Source organism: Rissa tridactyla, chromosome 3, assembly GCF_028500815.1.
Source record: "Rissa tridactyla isolate bRisTri1 chromosome 3, bRisTri1.patW.cur.20221130, whole genome shotgun sequence".
Lineage (NCBI taxonomy): Eukaryota > Metazoa > Chordata > Aves > Charadriiformes > Laridae > Rissa > Rissa tridactyla.
Window position 1 is genome coordinate 16,752,701 of NC_071468.1, and position 23,515 is coordinate 16,776,215.

Consider the following 23,515-nt stretch of genomic DNA (forward strand, 5'->3'; position numbering starts at 1 on the left):
AACAAAAGATTTATCTTGGAAAATGACTTCTCAGGCTTCAGTTACCGAGATCCTCCTTAGATCCCTTGTCTCTCTCTCTCTCTGAGGCTTGCCGAGGAATTTTAGCTTCTGTTGTCAGGCCTTATTAAGTGTACTTTGAAAGACTGCCGCAAGTGCACTTGAGGCATTCTACTCCCTGAAGGGGGCAAGTTTACTACTCTCCCTGTCTTCCCAGTTTTCCTTGAAATTTGATGAGTATCAGGGCAGACTTTCTTGATCTTCCTATTAGTGCCAGAATTCTGTTAGGCCACTACCTTGGCCACTGTGGAATGCCTGTATAAAGGTGGGTTGGTCTTTTTGTTTGGTTGTTTTTTGTTTTTTTTTTTCTTTATGAGACAGATAAGGAATAATAAAAAAAAATGAAGTCTGATTGTTTGTCCTTTCTTCTTGGGCTTTCCAAATGTAGTTTTGTTTGGTATTTGAAAGCCTCTTTGACCTTCCTTTGAAGTCACTGGGTGGTATTGACAGATTCCTGGTGTAAAGGGCATTGCCCTTGATTATAGAGTTTCAGTTGAAGTATTGCTGAGCTGCTAGAAATCTCTCATAAACCTGCTGTATATTCTGTAAGATGGAAATCTGACAGCAGTAGTGTTGGGTTTTTGTTTTTTCCTTTTTTTTTTTTTGCCTTGGATTAAAGTTTAGCAGATGAAGAGCTTTTTTAGCTGTCTAGACAAGTAACCGCCAAGAGACTGCTTTTTCTGTAACAGTGACCTACTTGCCTATTCTGTAAAGCTAATCTCTTTTGACAGTGACTCCAGAAATTTTCCTTCCTAGATTGCTTGAGCACAGCTGCAGCATTTTCATTTAAAGAAACACTTTTATGTTGAAAAAGAGCTTTTCACATTCTGAAAACATATGTTAGTAGCTCCTCTTCTTATAAAACTGAAAACATTTATACTTAACACCAACATTTTTTCCTCTGAAATGATTATTCCATATTAAGATAGTGGCTTTGAAAGACTCTATTGAATATGAATGAACTACTCTCTGATTTCTTTCTTTTTCTTTCTTTCTTTTTTTTCCTCCCTTTGCTTAAATAATGAAAGGAAACATGCAACAAAAGCAATGTCAGGAAAAATGAAACTGGTGCAAAAGCAGTGGTATTTAATTTCAGTCTTTGTCTGCTTGTCTTATTTCTCAGGCCAGGAACAGTATCTTCTGTTTGTCTGGCACCCAGTGCAAATGGATCCAACCTGATCATGAGTCGCGGATGTTGTCATAAGATACCATGACAGTATCCTGACTATGAAAAGTTGACTACTATGATATATTGACCTCATAGTTGCCATTGCTTTTGAAATAGGTGTAAAAATGTATGGCAAAATGTCTAGAACAACAAAAGAAATTGCTTTTATGTAAAGATTTACAGGCCAAAAAGTAATTCTAATTATATCCTGTCTGTAAATGCCTAGCTGTGAAGCAGATAAATTTTGGAAGAACAGTAATAGGGAAAGAGAGGAGTACTGGTAAAAGAAGGCAGTAGATGAAGACTCCCACTGGATTTTTGTAACATCAAAAGGCAATGAATAAGGCTTAAAAATTAGAGATGTGACTGAATTCCAAACTTGGGAACAAGAGCAGGAAAGGAAACGGTGGAACTCGTGCGTGCAACTTTTAATGAAAGTTCGTCTTAACTGTCTGAAAGAAAATTGACAAGTTCTTACTGGAGTCACTTTTCACCATCTGATCTTTTTTTCCTTTGAGCTTTGAATTCAAAATAGTTCAGCTTTTCCAGGTTTATCAGAAGTGGGGCTTTCAAAACGCATGTGATCTGATCTTCGTGAAATTTGCTGTCCGAGAGAATGAGCCAGATCTATGGCTGATGGGAGCTGTGGGAGAACATCGAAGTGACAGGAGCTGTGATGGCTTGCTGAGCATCAGGCCTGTTGGGTAATGCCTAGGAGCCTCTTCAGGGTATTGAGTGCTTCTGCCTGAGCTTAAACGCAAGGGCTGCAATCCAGCATTTGATCACCATCCTTAGGAAGCGTTAAGAGAAGAATTTCTCTTCTCTGAGAGTTTATCCTTGCATCTCTCTTGATTCTCATTGGAATAGGAAGTCAATGAGTCCCTGCAGGAATCGGGGCAGAGGAGCCCTTAAGGAGGGGGTGGGAATGAGGTGGGAAAGCGTTTGTCCGAGGTACTACGGAAGTGGAGTGAAAGGTGCACCAGCACATTTCCTGTGGTGTTGAGCGGGTAAGATGATTTACAAATACAAAACTTAAGGCACTAGAGCCAAAAGCTCTAAATTGCCCATTTGCTTCCCCTTGGGCTGCGACAGTGCCTCAGCTTCTCCCTTCAGGGGCCGGCTTTTAAAGGGCTGTATCTGCTTTTCAGAAGTATTGGTTTAATTTGAGAAGCAAGGAGTGGTACAGCGCCTTCCCAAGGGAAGGGTAGAAATGCCTTGGGTGAGCGCAAGGGTTAGGTGCACGCGCTGCACTTGAGTAATAATAGGTGTTCCAGTGAAAGATGATGGACAGATGTTTTTTGTTTTGTTTTGGTGCGTGCCCAAGCTATATAGAGATGTAATAATCAACTGGCTTTTTTCCTTTGCAGAACGTCCCATAGCCGATAACGAACGGATGCTGGATATTTTGCAGCGCTTTGGGATGCAGAGGAGCGAGGTTCGTTTCTTTCTTCGACATGAACGCTCTCCCTGCCGGGAAACAGGTAGGTGTTGATCTCAGCTGGTTCATTTGTCGAAGTTTCATTTCATTCCTCAAGGTTAAGGAAACAGCTTGCATATGTTACTTATTAATATTGGTAGTCAGTGTCGTGTTGCAGCCTTTCTTGGTCTGACTGTTACTTTCTTATGAATAGAGAATGATAGTAACAGAAAACTTGCTCATTTTAGTAAATACTTCATCCTCCCTTGCCAGGTCTGGGGTCATTAAATCCGAATTGAAACTTTTGCAGGTTTTCTAGAGCTGGTCATCACCAAAGCATCCAAGCACATCCTGTATTAAACATATTAGCCACAGCTAAATATATAGAGATCTGTGATAGTCTCTTCTTTTAAATCTAGTAAGCAAACTGTTGTCCAGTAATGTAATTTATTATTTGGGCTTAGGATGTTTCACCTGGATAATACTTTACCAGAGTGATAAACTTAGCATACTTGGCAAAGATAGAGTTCTTCAATGTTTCTCCCACAATCTACGTATTTGTATTCGTTTCAGGTATAGCTTTAAATGAACAGCCTAGTCAAGTTCTCTGAGAACGTAAGATCTATGCATTGTAAATCTAAATATGAAACCTGCAAAGAAAATGAATTCTTGCTTTTCAAGTTTTTTTTCTGTGCATCCCATATTAAATCTCTTCAGTAGAATACTTAAGATGTTCACCTTTAAGTCAGTCTTCTTCCTCCTCTTTTCCTGTTTTCATCCTTGGTAATCTTCCTCAGTATTGAAAATACCGCATTTGTGTTGTGACATTGTACCCAGTGTCTTTTAAAATGGCTAAATGCATCTTGATGTTTGAAATGTGTAATGAGTACGTGAAAAGATAAAGCTGCGCCACCTCTACCTACTAAGGGTCTTACAGTGCAGTTTCATTGTCAGGGTGTAATGGGCAAGAAGCTAACAGAGACGGCTTCATCTGGTAGTATATGTATGTCCGACAGGGAAATGAGTGATCTTGGTATTTGGCATCTGAACACCATTTGTATGTAACCTGATGGAAACATTAAAGTATGTTTCCAGTTAAGTAGCGTCTTTATTGTCACAATGACTGCCAGGAAGAAAAAACTTTGTGCTTTTAAACTGTATGTGCAAATAATCAGCTGTAGATTAAATGGTGCATCTTTCATGATAGGTGACTGACCTTTAGCTATTGTTATTGATGTTCTCTGTGAGACAGTTGACAAAGGCACATCAGAACACCTAGGTGCTGATTTTAAGACATTGTGATCCAAATGCCTCTGTGAATTAACCAGATATTTTGGTGTCATTTGCAGAGGGGAACAGGCTTTTGTGACTCTTCATCTGTCATCTCTTCATCTGATTTACTGGGGGCCTGTTGACCATAGGAGAAATATTGCAATAGCATCCTGTTTGTTAAGCTTTTTTATTTGTCTGTTTTTAAGCAGTTTTATATTTTAAAATAAATGTTGACATTGAACAGGAGCCTCTTCATAAAATATCTTGTGTCATCATTTAAGTTTATCTGAGTGGTAAGAGCATGGGAAGAACAGTTGTTCAGATTCTAAACCAAAATGATTGTACTGTTTCTCCTTTTGTATTGAATGCTATGTCTAAAGAGATAAGAAAAACCAAAAACATATCTTATCGTCTTTGACTATCCTATATTTCTATCTAGGAGCTGGACAAAGATCTCAAGATCCAGCCTTAAAAAGAAACGGCGTGAAAGTGCCTGGTGATCGAAGAATAGAGAATGGAGTAAGTGCTTGATGCAATGGCCAGTATAGTGAAAATGGAGGCTTCCCTTCTTTTGAGATACTGGTGCAAATCCTACCCTGGAAACTAAGAGACTATTCTGGATGCGTCCCCAATGACTGCTCTAAACCAGACACAAAGCCTTGAGCAATTTTCACCCTTGCGTTCAGTTTTTAAGATGTTTCTGAGATCCATTGGCTGCCATATCCGTGTTTCTACAGGTGATCTCAGAGCAGCGAATTGGGCATACTTTCCCTCTCTACTCCCATCAAAAATTTTTTCTATTTTTCCTTCAGTTCATTGATTATTTTCACATTCAGTTTTGTGTCAGATTTCAAGTTGAGACCAGTTAGTGTTTCAGCATTGAATCCATTTTCTGTCATTTATTCTTGCTCCATAAGTTGTAATTATGGATATAAGATTGAATCTAGATTCAGGAAACATATGAACAGATAATTAATGTAATAATAGTGCTATCTTTGAGGGCGGTGAGGTTTCCCCCCCCCGCTATATTTAAACTTTCCATTTTCTTCAACTTACGTTGAAGGGCTTTGAATTGCAACGATACACCTACGACCACAGATCTGTCCTGCCGTGTGCTGAGCATTCTGGGCTCAGTCAGTCAAAGCTGATTCATGCTGGGCTTAATTATAAAGGGCTGTGAAACGCCTCTTTAAAATGCTGCTGGGATTTTGCTAGAAATACTGATGTTTCAAGAGATGTCAGCTTATGTATGTTGCTGGATTGGGCTACACATGTGTATGAGCTTACAACTATTTATTCTTTTACCATGGAAATACACCATTGCTTTCTAATTATTTTATTGGATACTCGTTTGTCGTTGTTAAAGACCTTTATCATATTTTTCTGCCGTAGCTCTATTGAGTTGCACGCTAGCCAAATTAAAAATTCTAGACTTAGCATGCTTTGGATTTTCTTTGACAGGTCAGTGCTCCAAGGATGGATATGACACTGGCTGAACTTCAGGAAATGGCATCACGCCAGCAGCAACAAATTGAGGCTCAACAGCAAATGCTGGCTAACAAGGTGAGTTTGGAATGAGACTGTTTATAGCCAGGAACAAAGGTAGTAAGAGTCATGTGAGGTGGAGGGGAGGGTTGGGGATTTGGGTTTTTTTCCCCCTATTATAAACAGAGGGCCTCCTTTCTTTGCCTCCTCCTTTTTAAATTTGAAAGTCAACCTATGCAAATATCCAGTAGTAAAACATTAAAATAATGCCAGTGGTAGAAGTGACCATTTAGCTTACTAAAAGGATAGAGCATATAACATTAATATATTGTCATTCATCCTGGTGGCTCTACCGCCCTCTTTGTGTTCCGTGTGGTGACCAGACATTCACCGGTTTGATCACTGAACAATGCTTTTGTCTCTGGATATAATGCTGTCCTGTAATGATATCTTGCTTTCTTCTGATAGGGTTCGATGTGTGCTTGGTTTCCTGGGGCAGCTGTCTAGAAAAGATGGCGTGTATGAGATAAAAGTAACTAGGAGAGTGATTTATAAAATGCTTGCTGAACAGTAACAGAAAAGCTAATGAAAGCACACGGGGTGCTCCTGGATTGTTTAGGGGAAAAATACTCTGAATGCATCTGCAGAATGGTGGCATGGATTTTCATATTTGACTTAAGTGTTGCGAAAATACCATAGAAAATGCTGCTTTTGTCAGAGAATCGTTAAATGCGAGCCCATCCTGAAGAGCGCTCAGCTGTCTGGGTGGATGCATTCCCGTGCGTTTCAGAATGTGCTCTACTAGGGAAGAGGCTGCTCTGGGGCTCTTGTCTCACTGCTCTCCCTCTGTAAGAAGCCCTGTCTCCCTCTCCTTTTGAGATCAGCTGGGTTTTTTCTCCCCCCTATGTTTAGCATCTTGTTTGGTTCTCCTGGCTTTCAATAATCATATCTCAGGGAAGTGCTTCAAACCAGGGCTTTCTAATAGTTCTGCACTTCTTCAAAGTGATACTGTGGCCCAGTGAATAGCCAATATAACTTTCTTTCCATTTTATGGTAGGAACTGATAAGAAGAAGATGCAGCTATAAATGTAAGAAATCAGTCAATCAACTAAGTGATTAGAGTTTTCTGTTAAAGTTTAGCAGCACAGTTAATACCTATTCTGCCCTGTTTAATTTGCCAAGACAGAATGTTACTGCCCTCTCAGTTCCAGCTGAGATGTGCTAAAATACAAGAGAAGCCTAAGCTTTTATAACTTTTGTCTGTTTCACTCACAGGTGATGGTAAAAGACCATGGTCTTATAAATAGCACCGTAATCACTATATATATATATGAAACCAGAAACAGGAACATTATATAAATTTACTGTAAAGGGAGTTGCAAAAGATTAAAAACAAAACAACAAAACCAAACCAACTATGAGTTTGAGTCTGGATAGCTGCCCGTCGGCTAGGTGTCTGCCGCCTGTGGTTTGAAGAAGAGTAGCCTTATGGGTGTCCCACTGGAGAATATTTCATTTAACATGCCTCTCTGGAAAAAACCTGCTTTCCTAGATGCCCTTTCAAAGAGAGGCTTTCATGGGTTGTGTTCGTGGCTAACATTTCCATTGCTTCTTTCCTGCCTTCTGAAATCAGATGTAATATTAAAAATAGATTCTGAGGGGGAAAAATACATTTTCTTTTTAGATATGAGCTGTAATATCTATTTTTTGACATTTTCCTGCGTGGGATTGACTCTAAACTAGTGCACACACTGCAGGTGCTGCCTGGTTTTCTCCGGAAGGCAAGCTCACTTATTGCTTTTCCTTTTTTATCCAAAGTGCACAAGATTCCCTGTTTCTAAATATGACTGGTGACTACTTTTTTTTTTTTTTTTTTAATTTCCTTTTTTGGAGGAAGTGTTGAGTTCTAATGTTCGTAAGCAGCGGTAGTCTTGGCTGTTAGTGGGTACTTGGGGAAGTCTTAGCAGTTCTCCTACGTCTGGAACAACCCATCATCTCCAGACCTGGAAGCCATGTGTAATGGCCAGTGACTTAAAGGAAGTCTCTATGGGTGATCTGGTCGTTTCTATTAGTTCTGAACTATAGACATCTGTACACAGAAACTGACAGTGAACCACCCTACTCTCATACTCTTGGAGAGGCAAAAGGATCCTCTCCACTGAGGTGATGTCTGTTGTATAAATGGGGGCCAGGTCAATGAGAAGGTTTTCCCGTGTCTTGAATTCTCCTGTCTTGTGATGGCAGTGATTGTTACCAGGAAATAGCAAATTTGCAGAGCTTTGGTGTGCACTGATCCTCCATCTGAATGAGGTTCTAACAGAACTAGAAAAAGTACAGAGAATGATGAAAATGGTCAATAATTTATGGAATATCTTCCATATAAAGAATATCTAATATTTTCCAGCATGACTTAATAGTTGTTTAAAATGTGATGTACAATAGAGATCTGTAAAGTACAATCAGCATGGAAAGAAGGTAGAGGGGAAATAATGATTAGCTCTTGCAACTCAAGAGCCAAGTAGTGATTAAATGAAATTGGCAAGTATCATGGAATATGAATGCTAAAATTTTTCTTAAGCTTCAAAGGATTTGGGGCAATTTCATGGAAGAAAAATTTACCAAGGGCTGTTAGACATGGCTACCACCTCTGTTTGCATACATTCTTGGGCTACGGAATGGTGGTACCTGGAGGATTGTATTGGGACAGTACCAGTACGCGCTTGCTCTGTTTTCTCAGACTTCCCTGGACACTCTGGGAAGTCAGGATATGGGACTAAAGCTGATCTGAGCTGCTGTGACAAATTGTTTTTAAGTTTTGAGACTGTTCCTGTTAGTATCTTACCATAAGTTTAATTTAAAATAAATAAATAAAAAAAAATTTCCTTGTCTTGACTGCAGGAACAGCGTCTGAAATTCCTGAAACAGCAAGATCAGCGACAGCAACAGCAAGCTGCTGAGCAGGAAAAACTGAAGCGATTAAAGGAAATTGCTGAGAATCAGGAAGCCAAACTTAAAAAAGTGAGAGCACTGAAAGGCCACGTGGAGCAAAAAAGACTCAGCAATGGGAAATTAGGTGAGTTGCTGCTTGTGGAAAAGTAGCCTGTGGTTTTTTCATGAAGGGTGCTTCTTGGAACTCTAGAATTTCTGGTGATTTCGATGATTCAGAAGAGGTATCTACAGTGTTCCAGGAAATGTTAATCTTAACAATTTCACATCTTGTATTTACCGAGAAAATTCCTGAATGACCTAGAACAAAATGTATTTTCTTGCTGTATTTTAAAATATCCCCTAAGGGCATTTCCACTCTGTGTTTTGAGGCTAATATGTCTGCTCTTTAAGTTACAGTGTAAGTTGTTCCCTTGCTCAAATACCTTTGTCTACTGCAGTAACTTTTTCATCCTTGATGTTAATACCCCACACATTTAGAGTGTTATTTTCTTCTTGGCCTATAAGAAAGGCTGGCATGGTACCCATGTTGCTTCTTACGCAAGAGATAACTTAATGGCCAAAGAGGCTGAGTATTTTCTTTTTAATTACGGAAATCGGACTAGTGTCTGGCTTGCTACAGTACTAGTTGAGTGCTTGCAGTTCAGCATGTCGATGCAACATTAAATATTTATTTCAGCCTTCATATCAACACTCATTCTTCTGCCTACCTTTTCATCCTCCCTCTATATATATTGTACAGAACTTGTCATTTCCAGCTGGACTCAAATGAAAATATATTGGTTTATTAAGGTAAAATATAAATATATTGTATTATTAAGAAGCATGGTGCTTTACAGATAAAAGTGTTTTTCTATGGGGAGGACACATTTTCTGCTTGGGTTCTGTTGCATACAGTAAACATCAGTTTAAAGGAATGGAAGGATGGTAGAGTAATACAAGATCTTGGAGCATGTGTGTCTGTTTCCCTGCATCCTCCCCGCCTGTTTGGTCTTGGTACTTGCTTCAACACTTACCGACTCCTTAAGCTTTATTCTGTAATGTGACAGTTTTGGCAGGGGGAGCAGCTGATGACAACCATTCATAATAGACCCTAAAAAGCCCTCCAAGTCTTTGTTTAACATAACAGCTCGAGTGTTTTGTCATTGAGTTCCTGTGACCTAAATTCAGAGTTTTAAATATTATAAATATGCCTTGTGGTTGAGTGAGTTTCTTCCTGTGGAATTCAGCATTAAGTGAATTTAGGCTTCTACAGATGAAATTCAGCCTGGTAGTGTGGTTTTGGTTGTTTCCATACTTCAGAAAGTAAAAAAAAATGTCCTCTTTCCCTCCCCATCAGAACTCTAAGTAGACCGAATTTACATAATCTTGCTAGTGCGTTTGCTTTTACAAATGCTTGGAGGAAGAGCTGGTTTGACAGGGACCGTGAGTTGGCAGCAGCCGGCTGCAGCCTGTGTGCAGCGCTGCTCCTGAGGCCGGCAGGGCGCTCTCTGTCCCCTTAACCACCGCCTTGGAAGCGGCCCACGCTCGGTTGTTTCTCAGGGCAGCTATTGTGCTTTCTCGTCCTCTCCAGTGGAGGAGATTGAACAGATGAACAGCCTGTTCCAGCAAAAGCAGCGCGAGCTGGTGCTGGCGGTGTCAAAAGTAGAGGAACTCACCAGGCAACTGGAGATGCTGAAGAACGGCCGAATTGATGGTTACCATGACAACCAGTCGGCTGTAGCTGAGCTCGACCGCCTGTACAAGGAGCTGCAGGTAAGGCAAAGCCAGCTCATGAGCCACAACTCCTAGGAGCCAAAAGTTGGTTGGGTCGTTTCTTGCCTTGTCGGAAAGAAATCCCATTGCTCCTGTTCCTGGCAGAGCTGCGTGGCTACCTGCATGCTGAGGGTGGAGGGTTAGTTATACTGGATTCAAGGGAAACAGGGGAAGGAGCACGCAGTGTATATACCTTTCCTTTCTGCAAAATTTGGAGACAAACCAACATTTTTTCCGGAGAAAATAATCTGGGTTTGCCAGCGTGACTTGACTTTTTAGAAGGCTTTTCCCTTTGTAACTGTTTCCTGTCCCCAGTCCTGAAAGTTAATTTGTTTTGATTTTTGTTGTTTTCCCCTCCTCCCCCCACCGCCCCGGCTTTGTGAATTTATTCAGTTGAGGAACAAACTGAACCAGGAGCAGAATGCCAAGCTGCAGCAACAGAGGGAGTGTTTGAACAAGCGCAACTCGGAGGTGGCAGTCATGGATAAGCGTGTTAATGAGCTGCGAGAGCGCCTGTGGAAGAAAAAGGCAGCTCTGCAACAGAAAGAGAATGTACCAGTAAGTGTTGGGATATTTAATAACAAAAAAAATGAATTTCATTTGTGGCCCGTACAGGCTGAAGTAAAAACTTGCTTGTGGGGAAGGCTGTTCGGATGCTAGACTTGTTGTTTTTTATCCATACGTGGTGGAAGTCTTGTATTATTAAAGTACTTTTCATGGTACATTGGTGTTAACCTACTTACTCTTTATGGACAAGAACTCTTCTTACGCTGTCGTGGAATTTTTTTTTTAGATTTTTTTTTTTTTGGCTATTACTATCTCATGTTTATATCTCCTTACAGCTCTTTTTTTAAAAAGCATTTTTAATATTGTAGCATCATCTTCTATTTGTTTTATCCTTTTTGACTTCTATTTCAAACTCTGATGGATGGATGGATGGATACTGCAGCATAACATTCTTTACATTTTCTTTTTTTTTTTTTTTTTTTTCCCCAAAGGTTTCTTCGGACGGGAATTTACCCCAGCCAGTGGCTTCTGCTCCAAGTCGAGTGGCAGCAGTAGGTCCTTATATCCAGTCCTCTACTATGCCACGTATTGCTTCCAGACCTGAACTTTTGGTGAAACCAGCATTTTCAGATGGGACACAAGCTTTGCAGGTACCTGATGGTCCACTAAAAACACAAACTCTGCCTAACATGAGAGCTGGGAGCAGTTCGCAAGCTAAAGCTCCTGCAGGTAATAGCTTACAATTAATATTTCTTTTCCAAAAATGTCTTATTTTCTTATCTACCAACTCTGCCTTTTTTTTCTTCTTTTTTTTTTTTTAAAGCAAAGTATTATTTGAGATGTCAATCTTACTACTTGCAATTTTCCTGCCCCGGTGAATATATTTTATAAGCCTTGAGGTTATACTACTCAATGTGTTATAAATTTAGTAATCCTTCTAGGGAGCAATCTGAGTTGTTACATGTTAGGAGGATTTTTCTGTAAACTATTTATTTACTTATTTATTTTAAAATACTCCTAAAAACTATACAACAGTATTTGTGCAAGTTTCTAAAGGCAGTTTTAGAATATACATGGTAACAACCTGGTGCCTGGGCTTAACTCTAGCAAAGCAAAGTTTCTGATCATGCGTTCTGGAAATGACACATGTAAAGGATTAACCACTGTTACAAGAAATATTATAAAGGAGGCAGGTGATTGTAGCATAGAAATAGCAATGAAACTTGCTGACACGTTGATGGCGTAGGAATAGAGAGAGACCTAAGTCCAACACCTGATAGAAGGCTTGGCCTCTCCTGCTGGGAGTGGTAATGGAGATTTGCCAGGCTTCTCTCTGCAGCTTTCTCCTACCTACGAGATACAGTTCGGCTCTGTGAGAGTAGAAGTCTGGAGAAAGTTGAGAGCTGCAAATACCTCTTCTGTGCTATCTTGGAAGGAGAAGAGTCCCTTTTCAGCTGGGAGATAAGAGAAACTCTGTGATCTTCCCAAAAGGAAAAAATGGCGGCTGAGCTTATAGAAGAGTTCTGTTTATTTTTATCTCCCTCCTTCCATCTCTAGTTCTGGCAGATGTTATTAAAGTAGCCATAACAAGAAACCAGTCCAAGTGTCTCTTGCTGTGCTGGAGAATGGGGAACTGTTTCATTTTATCTGGTTTGCAGATCCTAAAACTGATGGAGTGGAATTTTAGCTCCAGTCCATACAAAAATTGAATTTTTGCTATAGGAACGTGTAGTGGTGTGCTGCTTGAACTAAAATATCACTCCTTATTTTTTAGCATTTGGGCAAAACGACTGCTTTCCTAGAGAGATAGTATCCAACACTTTGTCAGAATGAAACTTCTCTCCTGATACTTAGCGTTACTCTTTGTATTTTCTATCACTGATTGTACTAGATAATTTAGAATTTAGTAGAGAGAATTTGGTGAAATATTTAAACTAATAACAAGTTGCAAGCATTTTCTTAGTTATTTTTGAGGCAGACTGGATGCCTGCTCCAGTGAATTTAAATATCAGCTTTTAATGCAGTGCCTGTACGCACACTGAACATGCAGATGATCTTTCTGCTGTTTTGGCTATCACTGGCAGGATCTACTTATGCTTTAAAGCATCATGTTTTCTTTGATATCTATATATATATATCTTTCTCATTCCTTCTTACCGTCCTGTCACTTCTGACTTACTGTAAATATCCAACAAAAGTTTCTTATTAACTGGAAAGGCGGCAGTCTGGAGAAGTTTCTTGGCTGAATGCTGAAAGTGCAAACATGTGCAAATATTTGTGGACAAATAGTTTTGCTGCTGCTTTAATAGCTGTTTCTGAGCTTGGTTTTGCATTTTTTTTCTTTTTTTTAAAACAAACAAATGAGCAAAAAAATCTAAAGTAATAGGATTTATAGTAGCTAATTTATATATGATACTTGTACAGTGTCTGGACCTGACTCTCACAAAAAAACTTACTTGTAGTAAATAAGTCAATGAAAACATTATTTTAGCTTAATCACTTCCACTTGTTCTCTCCTAGGTTCTGTAGTCCCCAGTGCAAAACCTTCCCCATCTGCCACTGACTGGAGTAGTTCAAATGCAGACAATCATATTAGTCAAGGATCAGCCGTGACTTCAGGAAAAGGAATTGTGACTAGTGAAGGACAAGGTATGTTCTTAGATGTTTGGCTAATGTTAAAATATGGAGAATCTAGTTAATGATATCTGTCTGTTCTAAATGCTTCCGTAAATACACAGAATTCATTTGAGAGCACAAACCTCCCTGAAGAATATTGCCATATAAGCTTTAGTATCGTTGCAGGGATGTTTTTGGGACAAAAAAACCCAACAACAAAACAACCAAAAAAAACCCCCCAAAACCCAAACAAAACCAAAAAACAACCCAAAACTTGTTTCAGGTGGTGAAGTAGACACTAATGCCTTCATACATGTTCCTGTTCAATTTGCAAGATACAGCATTTGGCAGGCCCTTGCACCCTTGGCGCAGGGGTAGGATCAATACAAAAAGCACCCCTTGTACGCGCTGTCTTGAATATTGCACAGACCAGGACTTTTATTCCTACAATTCTGTTGCCTGTTTAAAACGTTTTCCTCTCTGTCTCTCTAACAACAGCTGAAGGAGAAGCTTTTTTAAGAGACAAAGAGAAAAAAGTTCGTCCATTCTCAATGTTTGATTCTGTGGACCAATCTGCTGGGCTGGGCACGCTCCGAAAGAACCAGAGCAGCGAAGATCTCCTGCGAGAAGCACAGGTATGCGGGAAACTCGAACTACTGCATTCCAGCTGATAGGGATTACTGCACAGCTCTTCAAATATTGCTGTCAGGACGGTCTTTGAAAAGCACCTACTTCCTACTTTTAAAAGACTAATTCTAAGGAAAAGAAGTCTTTTTTTTTTTTTTTTTTTTTAGGCTTTTAGTGGTAGTTGGTAACTCAAAGTTGTTCCCTACAGTCACCAGTCACAGTGGTGAAAATCTACATTTTGACTGAATACGTAAAAATGGCTGTGTTACTTCTACTAGCGTGTACGCATTTCCCCGCCCCCCCCCCCCCCCCCCCAAGATTGTATGCACCAAGGCGTTTGCATGGGGTTTTAAAAATCGTTTACACGCTTGTTTCACTGTTTAATGCAGCAGCGCCCTTCAGATGTTTGATTGCAGCAAGACTTCCCACCTAAACCTTGGCACAAGGGCACGATTTGATCGGGCAGGGGTGAACTAACATAGAAGAGCTGGGGTTCACAAGCGCTCTGTTGGAAAACAAGCTTCTTGCCTACCGATGCTACTAAGTGCCCCCGCTATCTCCAGAGAAGTTACTGTGCCCTGCCATTGCTTGATGTTTTAAACATAGCTGCTACAGAACAAATTAAAGAGAATGGGTTCAAAGTGTAAACAACTATGATGATAAAATGTTTCAAGAGCTCTCTTCATGTTTCCAAGGATGTTGTAAACAGTATAAATACCAGATACTGTATCATTCTTAGAGTATCTTTGGTCCTTCACACTAAAACTCTTTAAAACATGTTTTGCTATTTAATCTTAATAAACTTGTTTTTGTCTTTCAGACGGCCAATAAAAATGTAACAAAGGTACCACCACCTGTCCCCACTAAACCAAAGCAGATAAACTTGCCTTACTTTGGTCAAGCCAGTCATCTGCAACCTTCTGATACTAAGCTGGATGGAAACCTGCAGAAGCTGCCTTTGGCTATTGTAACTATGGGGAACAAACAAAAACCAGTGGCACAGCAGCCCTCACATCCTTCTCAGCAGATACAGCAAAGAATTTCTGTACCTCCTGCAGGTCCTTCCTCTAGCCAGGACCAAATTCTTCCCTCCTCCAAACAGGAGAGTCCCCCAGCAGCAGCCGTGAGACCTTTTACCCCTCAGCCGTCCAAAGAGACCTCACTCCCACCATTTCGAAAGCCTCAAACTGTGGCTGCAAGTTCAATTTATAGCATGTACACGCAACAGCAGACTCCCGGGAAGAACTTCCAGCAGGCAGTGCAAAGTGCTTTGACAAGAGCGCAGACCAGGGGACCACACTTCCCAAGTGGTAAGCATGTGGCGCCCTGCCTCTCTTCTGTCTTCATAAACCTCAGATATATGTACTTTCCACTTGGTCTGTGGGTATAAAGCTGTTCCGCAGGGGAATTAAGCAGGTTAGTGCAGCTATAAGAATCTTAGATGGATCTGACATGCTGTATACGGGCTCTAACAAAAAGTGCAGAATATCTGTCTTGCGTTTGCAAGAAAACTAATGGTAAACCTGGTTACCAGATCAGTTCTGTTCAGTTGATCGTATTATTCTGCTTCTTTGCCCTACATGGGTGAATCAGGTTGTGTGTTCTTTTTAGGCTTGTTGATCAAATATTCACACTTGTTTTTTCCCCCCCACCCCTCTCCGAACTCCTCCACAGTGTATGGCAAGCCTGTGATGGCAGGAGCTGGTGTACAGAATCAGCTGCCGCAGACGGAGAACATCTACTCAAACCTCCAAGGCAAGCCAGGCAGTCCAGAGCCTGAGATGGAAACAACAGCCTCTGCTCATGAGAATCACGAACCAGAGCGAATACCCCGTCCCCTTAGCCCAACCAAATTGCTGCCTTTCTTATCCAACCCTTATCGCAACCAGAGTGATGCTGATCTGGAAGCACTACGGAAAAAGCTCTCCAATGCACCCAGACCACTGAAGAAACGTAGCTCCATTACTGAGCCAGAAGGACCTAATGGCCCCAATATTCAGAAGCTGTTGTATCAGAGGACCACTCTGGCTGCAATGGAGACTATCTCAGCTCCATCACATCCCTCCAAACAGACAGCATCAGCTGCCAGTCCTGAAAGCCCAGCAGAAATCCCAAATCCTTATCTAAGCCCAGAATCGGAAAAAGAAACAGCTGCTTCTATGCCAGAACCGGCCATTGCTGAGGAAGCAGAAAACACCCCAGCGGATCAGAGCGAAGCTGTTCTTCCCTCTGTAGCTTTGGACACTGTACCTGAAGGAGTATCAGATGGTGATGAACTCACGCAGCCAAAAATGGAAGAACCAAGCATAGAAGCTTCACTGCCACTGGAGGTATACATGGAAGAATATCCTCCATACCCACCACCTCCCTATCCATCAGGGGAACCAGAGAGTTTGGGAGAGGACTCATTCAGTATGAGGCCTCCTGAAGTTACTGGACAGTTTTCCTTGCCTCCGGTAAGTATTAGTTAGCCTACAACTTGGATGCCCTGACAATAAGTCACCTTAAGCTCTGACATAAATCCTGTGTGTTGTATTGTAGAACTTAAGTGGATGTGGGAGAACAGTCACACAAATAGTCTAGAAGTCTTTCCGTGGCTATCTGTTCTATTTGTGCCGTGCTCTTATCTCCAGAGTGAATGACAGTAATGAAAAGTCTCTCTTGTCTCTAGAATTAATGACATGATGAAAAGTTTCAAATGGAATTTGATACACAAATAGTAAAACTCTTCCGGGCTGTAAAGAACATTCCCTATAGAACTCTGCCTACTACATCCAAACTATACTTCTATCTTAAGAGAAATTAAAGTTCACTTTTTTTGAGGCACAGTTACAGACTTCACAAACATTTCTCACTATTGCTGATATGAAATGGAAACTAATTATCTTAATCCCAGATTGGATTTGTTTGTCTGAAAGTGCCTTGCTTGAAAAATACGGAGAAACACACTTAGTTTCTGCTTTAAAAACTCATTTGTAGACATCAACTGTTGGCATTTCTTCTACTGAAATGTTTTCTGGGTTTTTCTTCGGAACCTGATTTAACATCAGTCAGTTCTTAAGTTGCATCAAAATGGAGTCGCTTTGGGCTAAGGGTCGGCAGCATTTTACCATCTTGTTTGTCTTGGAAGTTTGTATCTGTGTGTGTGGTACGGTGTTATCTCTCCGTTGTAGAACAGAAATGCTTACTGCTTTCAGTTCCCCAAAGAGTTTCTTTTAAAACCTATCATGAAGAGAATTTTAATAACTTGATAGATGAAAGTGGTTTTTTTCCTCCATCGCTTCAGTGCAGAGGAGTTAAAAGCTTTAAATGTGCTTTTTAACCTTGTAATTTCTGCATGGAATAGTCATTGCATGTTTTCATGCTTTAAAGGCTTTGTCCTTGCTCCCTTTTACAAGGAAACTTTAGTGGTAGGATTTCCTAAATTGTAAGCACTCGTTCCTGGTTGGTTTTGTAATAATTCTGCGATGATTAGAATAAACCGGCCCAACTTCTTGATTTCATATTCAAATACTTGGGTTGTGCTGCCAGGCTCATTCTTTAAAAAGCCTGTACTTTTGATATTATGTATAAATCAACAGGCAAAAGAGTATTTTCTGGGAATCTCTTATATATCTTATCTTTACACGTTTGCTCTTGCAGAACATGAGTCATTTCTATTCATCTTTGCTTGGACATCTGACAGAAATTTACATACCCTTATGAATAGTGTTTATTGCTGCTGCACAGCCAGCTGGGGAGAGCGCTGAGCTAATGCCTGCATATTCTCTTCGAGGAAAGAGTACAAACCAGCTAGAGAAATACTTTGTTTCCAGTAGCACTGGGAGCATGTAAAGCGTTTTTAGGCTTGGTCCTACATTCTTGCCAAAACCGTTTTCCATAACTCTTTCCTGCTAACCTCTGCTAAGTTTAGGCAAGTGTTAGGAACTTAACATCGGTGCTGAAAAAGTAGTGTACTTCATGGAGTGTACTACTTGCTTTGTGTAACAGCTTTGAGAGCTAATGCTAAAAATGATCTGAATAATTAAAAAAATAAATAAATTAAATTGCATTTTTTCCTGATCTGCAGGGATTTGGGAGTTTTATTATTTTGTTGACGTGTTTGATCAAGGTGACTTCTGTATTTCAGTTGAATAGTGACCTTGTCTAGAGATAAAGGCAGAGACATTTCATAACGTGCCTAACCTACTATATGCATAACGTGTTGGGGAATTGGTAGAAAATAGTCTAAACTTCATATTAAACAGTGCCTTAATTGGTCATTTCTGCTGTCATTCCCAAATAAGCAATTCTGTATTCTTATTCTTACCAGGAAAAAATGCCTGTAACTTGTTTTACCTTTTCACAGGGGAAGAGGACGAACTTGCGCAAAACTGGCTCTGAGAGAATTGGGCATGGAATGAGAGTGAAATTCAATCCCCTCGCATTGCTTCTGGATTCATCTTTGGAGGGGGAGTTTGACCTCGTGCAGAGAATAATTTATGAGGTACAAATGCTAACTTGTAAGAGAAGGAATAGCAATCCTGGTTCAAACTGGGAAGTTGCAGCTTTTCTGGGCTGGGGAAGCTAAAATAATAGTGCACAACCTTGATCTGCCCTTGAGGAGACGATAAGTCCTAACAGAACATGGACACTTGGAGCTGATTTTAAGTGTGTTAAACCCACGCTGGGTATTTAGCATCAAGAGTATAAATTCACAGGACAACATTTTCCTCATTTCTTATGTAGTGTTTCAGCCCCTGTCTGGCATGTTATCAGATAATTTGATAAGCAAAATCCGTGTGAATTTTTCTTACAGTTAAATAGGCAAATATGAGAAATTTGTTATAAATGCTTTTACTAAGTTGTCAAGATATTATTTCTCTGAACCACTTTACGTTCTCACTGTTAAAAGGAGGCTGCAAGCTTGTATGTGTGTCGTCTTGAGAGATTGGCTACTGCTGTAGTTTTCTGCCTGTTGCTCATGTCCTTCATAGGAATATGGCTTAAAATCATATTTCAGCATAAGAAAGCTCATTTTTATATGTGAAGAGATGTTTATTGTAGAGTTTCATCGGAATGTGAATGGCTTTTTTTCTGGCTGACTAGGTTGAAGATCCTAGCATGCCCAACGATGAAGGGATTACTGCACTGCACAATGCCGTGTGTGCTGGACACACGGAAATCGTCAAGTTCCTGGTGCAATTTGGTGTGAACGTGAACGCCGCAGATAGCGATGGATGGTAAGGCTTTAAGTGGTACCTTACAGATGCTCTCCACAAGAGAGCTGTGGCTCGGGGGCTGCTACAGGTCCCTCGGTTTGCTCCTGTACAGCTGGCAATGACTTTTCCACAGTAGAGCACCAGCCGTTCTCTGTGGGCCATCATATGAGAATGCACGGAGAAGAAAACAGGCAAATTATATTAATATTCCCTATATGGAAGAAGTGTGTCTGAGGCCCAGTAGGGTGGATACAGTTGTCAGGAAATTGCCCTCTTTCTTTGAGATATTGAAGACAGCTTATGCATAACAAGCTGTTTGCTGAAATTCCCGGTGTCTTCTCTGTGAAATAATCTGTAGCTTACACATGCTCTGGGCAGTACCTAGCCCTGCAAACTCGCCTCAGTTTTTTGTCCAGTACTTGGACAACTTAAAAACAAGACAAAGCAGAAAATAACAGTCTACAACCTAGGCTTGTAACTGAATGGGTTATAAATCCTTCTTAAGGTAGCTAGGGAGCTTATTTACAAAAGGCTAGGGGAAGGGGGCAGTGACTTTACTATTATTTCTGCCTGTAACAGAAGTGTCTAAGGCCCAAGATTGAATTAGGATGCTTGTTGTCCCTCAGCCGCAGGGGTAATGGTTTTAAACTGAAAGAGGGGAGATTTAGATGAGCTATTAGGAAGAAATTCCTTAATGTGAGGGTGGTGAGACACTGGCCCAGGTTGCCCAGAGAAGCTGTGGCTGCCCCATCCCTGGAGGTGTTCAAGGCCAGGCTGGATGGGGCTTTGAGCAACCTGGTCTGGTGGGGGGTGTCCCTGCCCAGGGCAGGGGGGTGGGAACGAGATGATCTTTAAGGTCCCTTCTAACCTGAACCATTCGGTGATTACCTGCGCTTGTCACCAAGTTAGGTCTTGAAGTAATTATCTAGAATGTAAGAAGCATGATGTCAGGAGGATTTTTGAGTGGTTTTTTTAATATAGATTTATTTTTTTAATTTTTATTGCTTTAATCAACATTCTTGAAATGTTAATGGGTTATTAAAAGGTAGCACAACTAGAGATCCATATGGAAACCCAGCTTTAGGGCTCAAGCAGCTCTTGGTAACTCCCATTATCTGTGAAAAGCAATTGTACTTGACATCCTGAGTGAAGTGCTTCTGGTGGGAAGCTTTCAGCGATGCAGTACTGAGTGCTGGAGGTCACGCATGAAAGCGGTTTGCCCCTAAGAGTCTGTAAGTACTGCTATCAGGAATAAAAGTAATGTGTCATCTTTCTCTCCTCGGCTTGCAGGACCCCGTTACACTGTGCAGCATCTTGCAATAACGTGCAGGTGTGCAAGTTCCTGGTGGAGTCAGGTGCAGCTGTATTTGCGATGACCTACAGTGACATGCAGACGGCTGCAGACAAGTGTGAGGAAATGGAGGAAGGCTACACACAGTGCTCCCAGTTCTTATATGGTAGGTGATGACAGCTGAGTTCTGGAGCGTGCTAGGGACTCACATGGCACTTTTTGGTATGTTTTTGGATGAGGGGCGGCAAGTCGCATGCTTAGGTTGTGTGCCTGTGCCTCGAGTTTCTCTTGGAAAGAGAGCGGTTTTAGCCGGCTTCTTGTCACAGAATGAGGTCCATCGAGACCAAATTTAAGTACTGAACCCATAGAGAAGATCTGAGTAACAACATGTTCCCCTACATTAAAGACCTTGAAATGAGTTTAAAGCGTGCATTGACAAATACATTGGTATGAGGTAACAATTAGGTGAATCTTACCATGTAAGTACTTTTTTTACATAAAACCAAAAGTAGTATGGGTATCTCAGTAGGCAGTTCGTATCTGCTACCTAGTGTCTTTAAATCAGGACTATTTCCTAATGTGCACTTCAGAACCAAGAAAAGTCCTGCCAAACTTCTGCCTTAACGGAGGTTAGTAAGCACTGGATTTGACTTTATCTTTCCGGCCTTTTTCTTCTCTTGCATTTAAAAAGAAATCCCATTTTCAATTTAGATTTTATTCAAATAGTAAGACTACAGGGAAACTATCTTTTTTAATGGAAAGGATGAATTCCCCCAGGGTGTGATGAATATTAGTCAATGAGGTTTTAAATTACTGTATGTTTTGTATGTAATGGGGTTTTAAATTACTTTTCTCTATCTTTTGTATGTAGTTCTTGTCCCCTAGGCACCTACCAGCTGGAGTGTCATCTATCTGTAAAAGGTTAGAGTAAAAGCAATGTAATACAGTGTAAAAAGCTTAATATAGCCTTTCTGGTTTTGTGGAACATGTGAGATCTGAGTTCCTATAAGCTGCTCAGCCAGCATATTTCAAAACTGTCTGTCCAGCTGTCCTCACTAAGCTTGAAAAATGTATCTCTTGGTGCCCCAAATATATAGTTTTCCCTATGAAGGGAGGAAGCCTGTTTAACTAGCGTCGAAATTCGTGGACTAAGCAAAATTCCATTTAGTTTTGTATCCAGACTGCAATGGTGATCATCAACAGCAAATGCCCAAGGAAGATTGTAGGATTAGATTAAAAATAATAATACTACGTCTGGTATTTCTTACTGGTTTTAACTCTAACAGGAGTTAAGAGATGGTATCTTTGTGTAGAATAGGTCTTGGGAGATTTCTTTCAGGAATTAGTCTAATTCTTAAAATCCAGGTAAACAGCCCATAAGATCCTGTGGGAAGGAGATCCATGGCTTTATTATATACAGCACGAAGAAACACATTCTTTTTGTTTGCGGGGTTTTTTGGACCCACCATCTGGTGATCTCGCTTGATACTGTTTTGAGTTGGGTTTGAGATATTTTTTGTGTGTGTGTGTCATGAGAAATTTCTTAATGGGTCCTGAAAAGTCTGTAAGGCTTTGGTTATTGTGAGCTTTTCCAAATTGAAGCCACTGAAAGTAAAGGTATCTGTCTCTTGATACACTGGCTGTTCAGCTATCAAATTTCCATATTATTCCATTAGGAATTAATCCTATTGCTAAGACTGTTTCTAGTTGCCTATAGTTATAGTCAGAAATTAATTCACTGGCTAAATCTGTTTCTTGCTGTAAAAGAAGTTTGGGGATGTGTATCTGTTTCCAGAAGAGATACCGTATTAAAACCTGTCAGGTGAGAAACCTTGGTGTAATTCATTGATTCACCTAATCCCTTTTTGTTGTACATGATGTGTAATATTGAATATCATCTACAAGTATGTTTAAATAAAACCACTAGTCCTTTAGCACTGATTAAATGACTAGTTTGCTGCTGCTTAAGTGTGTCACTTCTCACTTTCTAAGTTTTAATGCCTGTCTGGTTGCTTAAGAGCATGTTTGCACTGCTACCCTGCTGTGAGTGTTCACACTTTTTTATAGAAGACCAGATCCATTGTGCGCATCTTCTCTTTGTTAGCTTTGATATGCAGTGCTCAGTCTTAACCTTTCACATGGGTGCAGAGGACAGCTTTTGCCAAACCTTTAATCGTACCAAATGCAAAGCAAGGGAGGGGCTTCTCTAAGCAGAACTAAGCATTCATTGGAAGTATTTTAATGTTACATGATGAGCTGGTATGCAGAAAAATAGAACTGGATTTGAGCAGATGCTTTCTTTAGCAGACATAGGTAAGCATCCTATACAAGAGGTTGTAATAGGTAAGAGATGGAAAGGGAAATGACAAGTTTTGTGATACAGTGCGCAACACGCTCTTTGCTCCCAGCAATACCAAAACCAAACAAAAAATCCAGTAGGATTCGGTATTTTAAAATGGAATAATTACCCAAGAGAAAGTTTATATAACAGTTGATTAAGATACCTTTTCTGGTTTGCTGCTTAGAAGCTGAGGAATGTGTACAGAAAAAATAGTATCTCATCTTTGGCTACAGCTGTAAAACGAGCAAATTCTAAATAACACCCGCAAGGTGTATGTTGTATTCCAAAACACCTTGGCCCGGAAGCAATTTAATTTGTTTCTGAATTCAGTGTTTAAAAAAAATAACTAACATAGTGGCAGAAGTCAAGAACTGCTGAAGTAAGTATCTGAGTTAAGTGACAGCAGCTGGCAGGCAGCAGACAAATCTTTCAGGTATAGGTCTGAGACACAACTCGTTTCAAAGTTCTGAAATAATGTAGCACAAGTGGTAGATGACACCTCAAGCATTAAAATGACAATGGTGGTCAGCGTAAGCAGGTATTGCTATCTTCCTCTGACAGAAAGAGATTACCGATGAACTAAGAGTATAAACAAGTGTTTCTTGCTCGTCACTTAAGTGTAGGAAGCGTGAACGCTAGCACAAAAATATAACCTTTTATCAATCAGCGCTCCTCTCCCCATTTACCTCATATTTTTTGAATGTGTGTAAGGAAGGAATCTGCTGTGTGCAAGGGCTAACTTCACAATGCCACCTGTTCCAGGAGTGACTTTCAGTAGGCTGATGACACCAAGGTGCTAAGCGTGATAGGAACCAAGGTTGGTTTTTCTTTT

General features: G+C 40.4%; 1 protein-coding gene across 5 annotated transcripts in view; it reads left to right on the plus strand.

Moving 5' to 3' along the window:
• TP53BP2 (tumor protein p53 binding protein 2) overlaps positions 1-23,515 on the plus strand; it is a 50,119-nt gene that overhangs the window by 22,768 nt on the left and 3,836 nt on the right. For 4 of the 5 annotated variants that reach the window (XM_054194940.1, XM_054194941.1, XM_054194943.1 and 1 more), the window contains exons 3-16: positions 2,593-2,706; positions 4,354-4,433; positions 5,376-5,477; positions 8,298-8,472; positions 9,919-10,100; positions 10,494-10,658; positions 11,099-11,336; positions 13,128-13,256; positions 13,722-13,858; positions 14,671-15,160; positions 15,525-16,306; positions 18,199-18,336; positions 18,939-19,072; positions 20,342-20,508. In XM_054194940.1, coding sequence (XP_054050915.1) covers positions 2,593-2,706; positions 4,354-4,433; positions 5,376-5,477; positions 8,298-8,472; positions 9,919-10,100; positions 10,494-10,658; positions 11,099-11,336; positions 13,128-13,256; positions 13,722-13,858; positions 14,671-15,160; positions 15,525-16,306; positions 18,199-18,336; positions 18,939-19,072; positions 20,342-20,508 — 3,033 coding nt within the window. Of the gene's footprint in view, positions 1-327; positions 1,930-2,592; positions 2,707-4,353; positions 4,434-5,375; positions 5,478-8,297; positions 8,473-9,918; positions 10,101-10,493; positions 10,659-11,098; positions 11,337-13,127; positions 13,257-13,721; positions 13,859-14,670; positions 15,161-15,524; positions 16,307-18,198; positions 18,337-18,938; positions 19,073-20,341; positions 20,509-23,515 lie in introns of those variants that run through there. The other variant, XM_054194944.1, reaches the window with a different exon arrangement.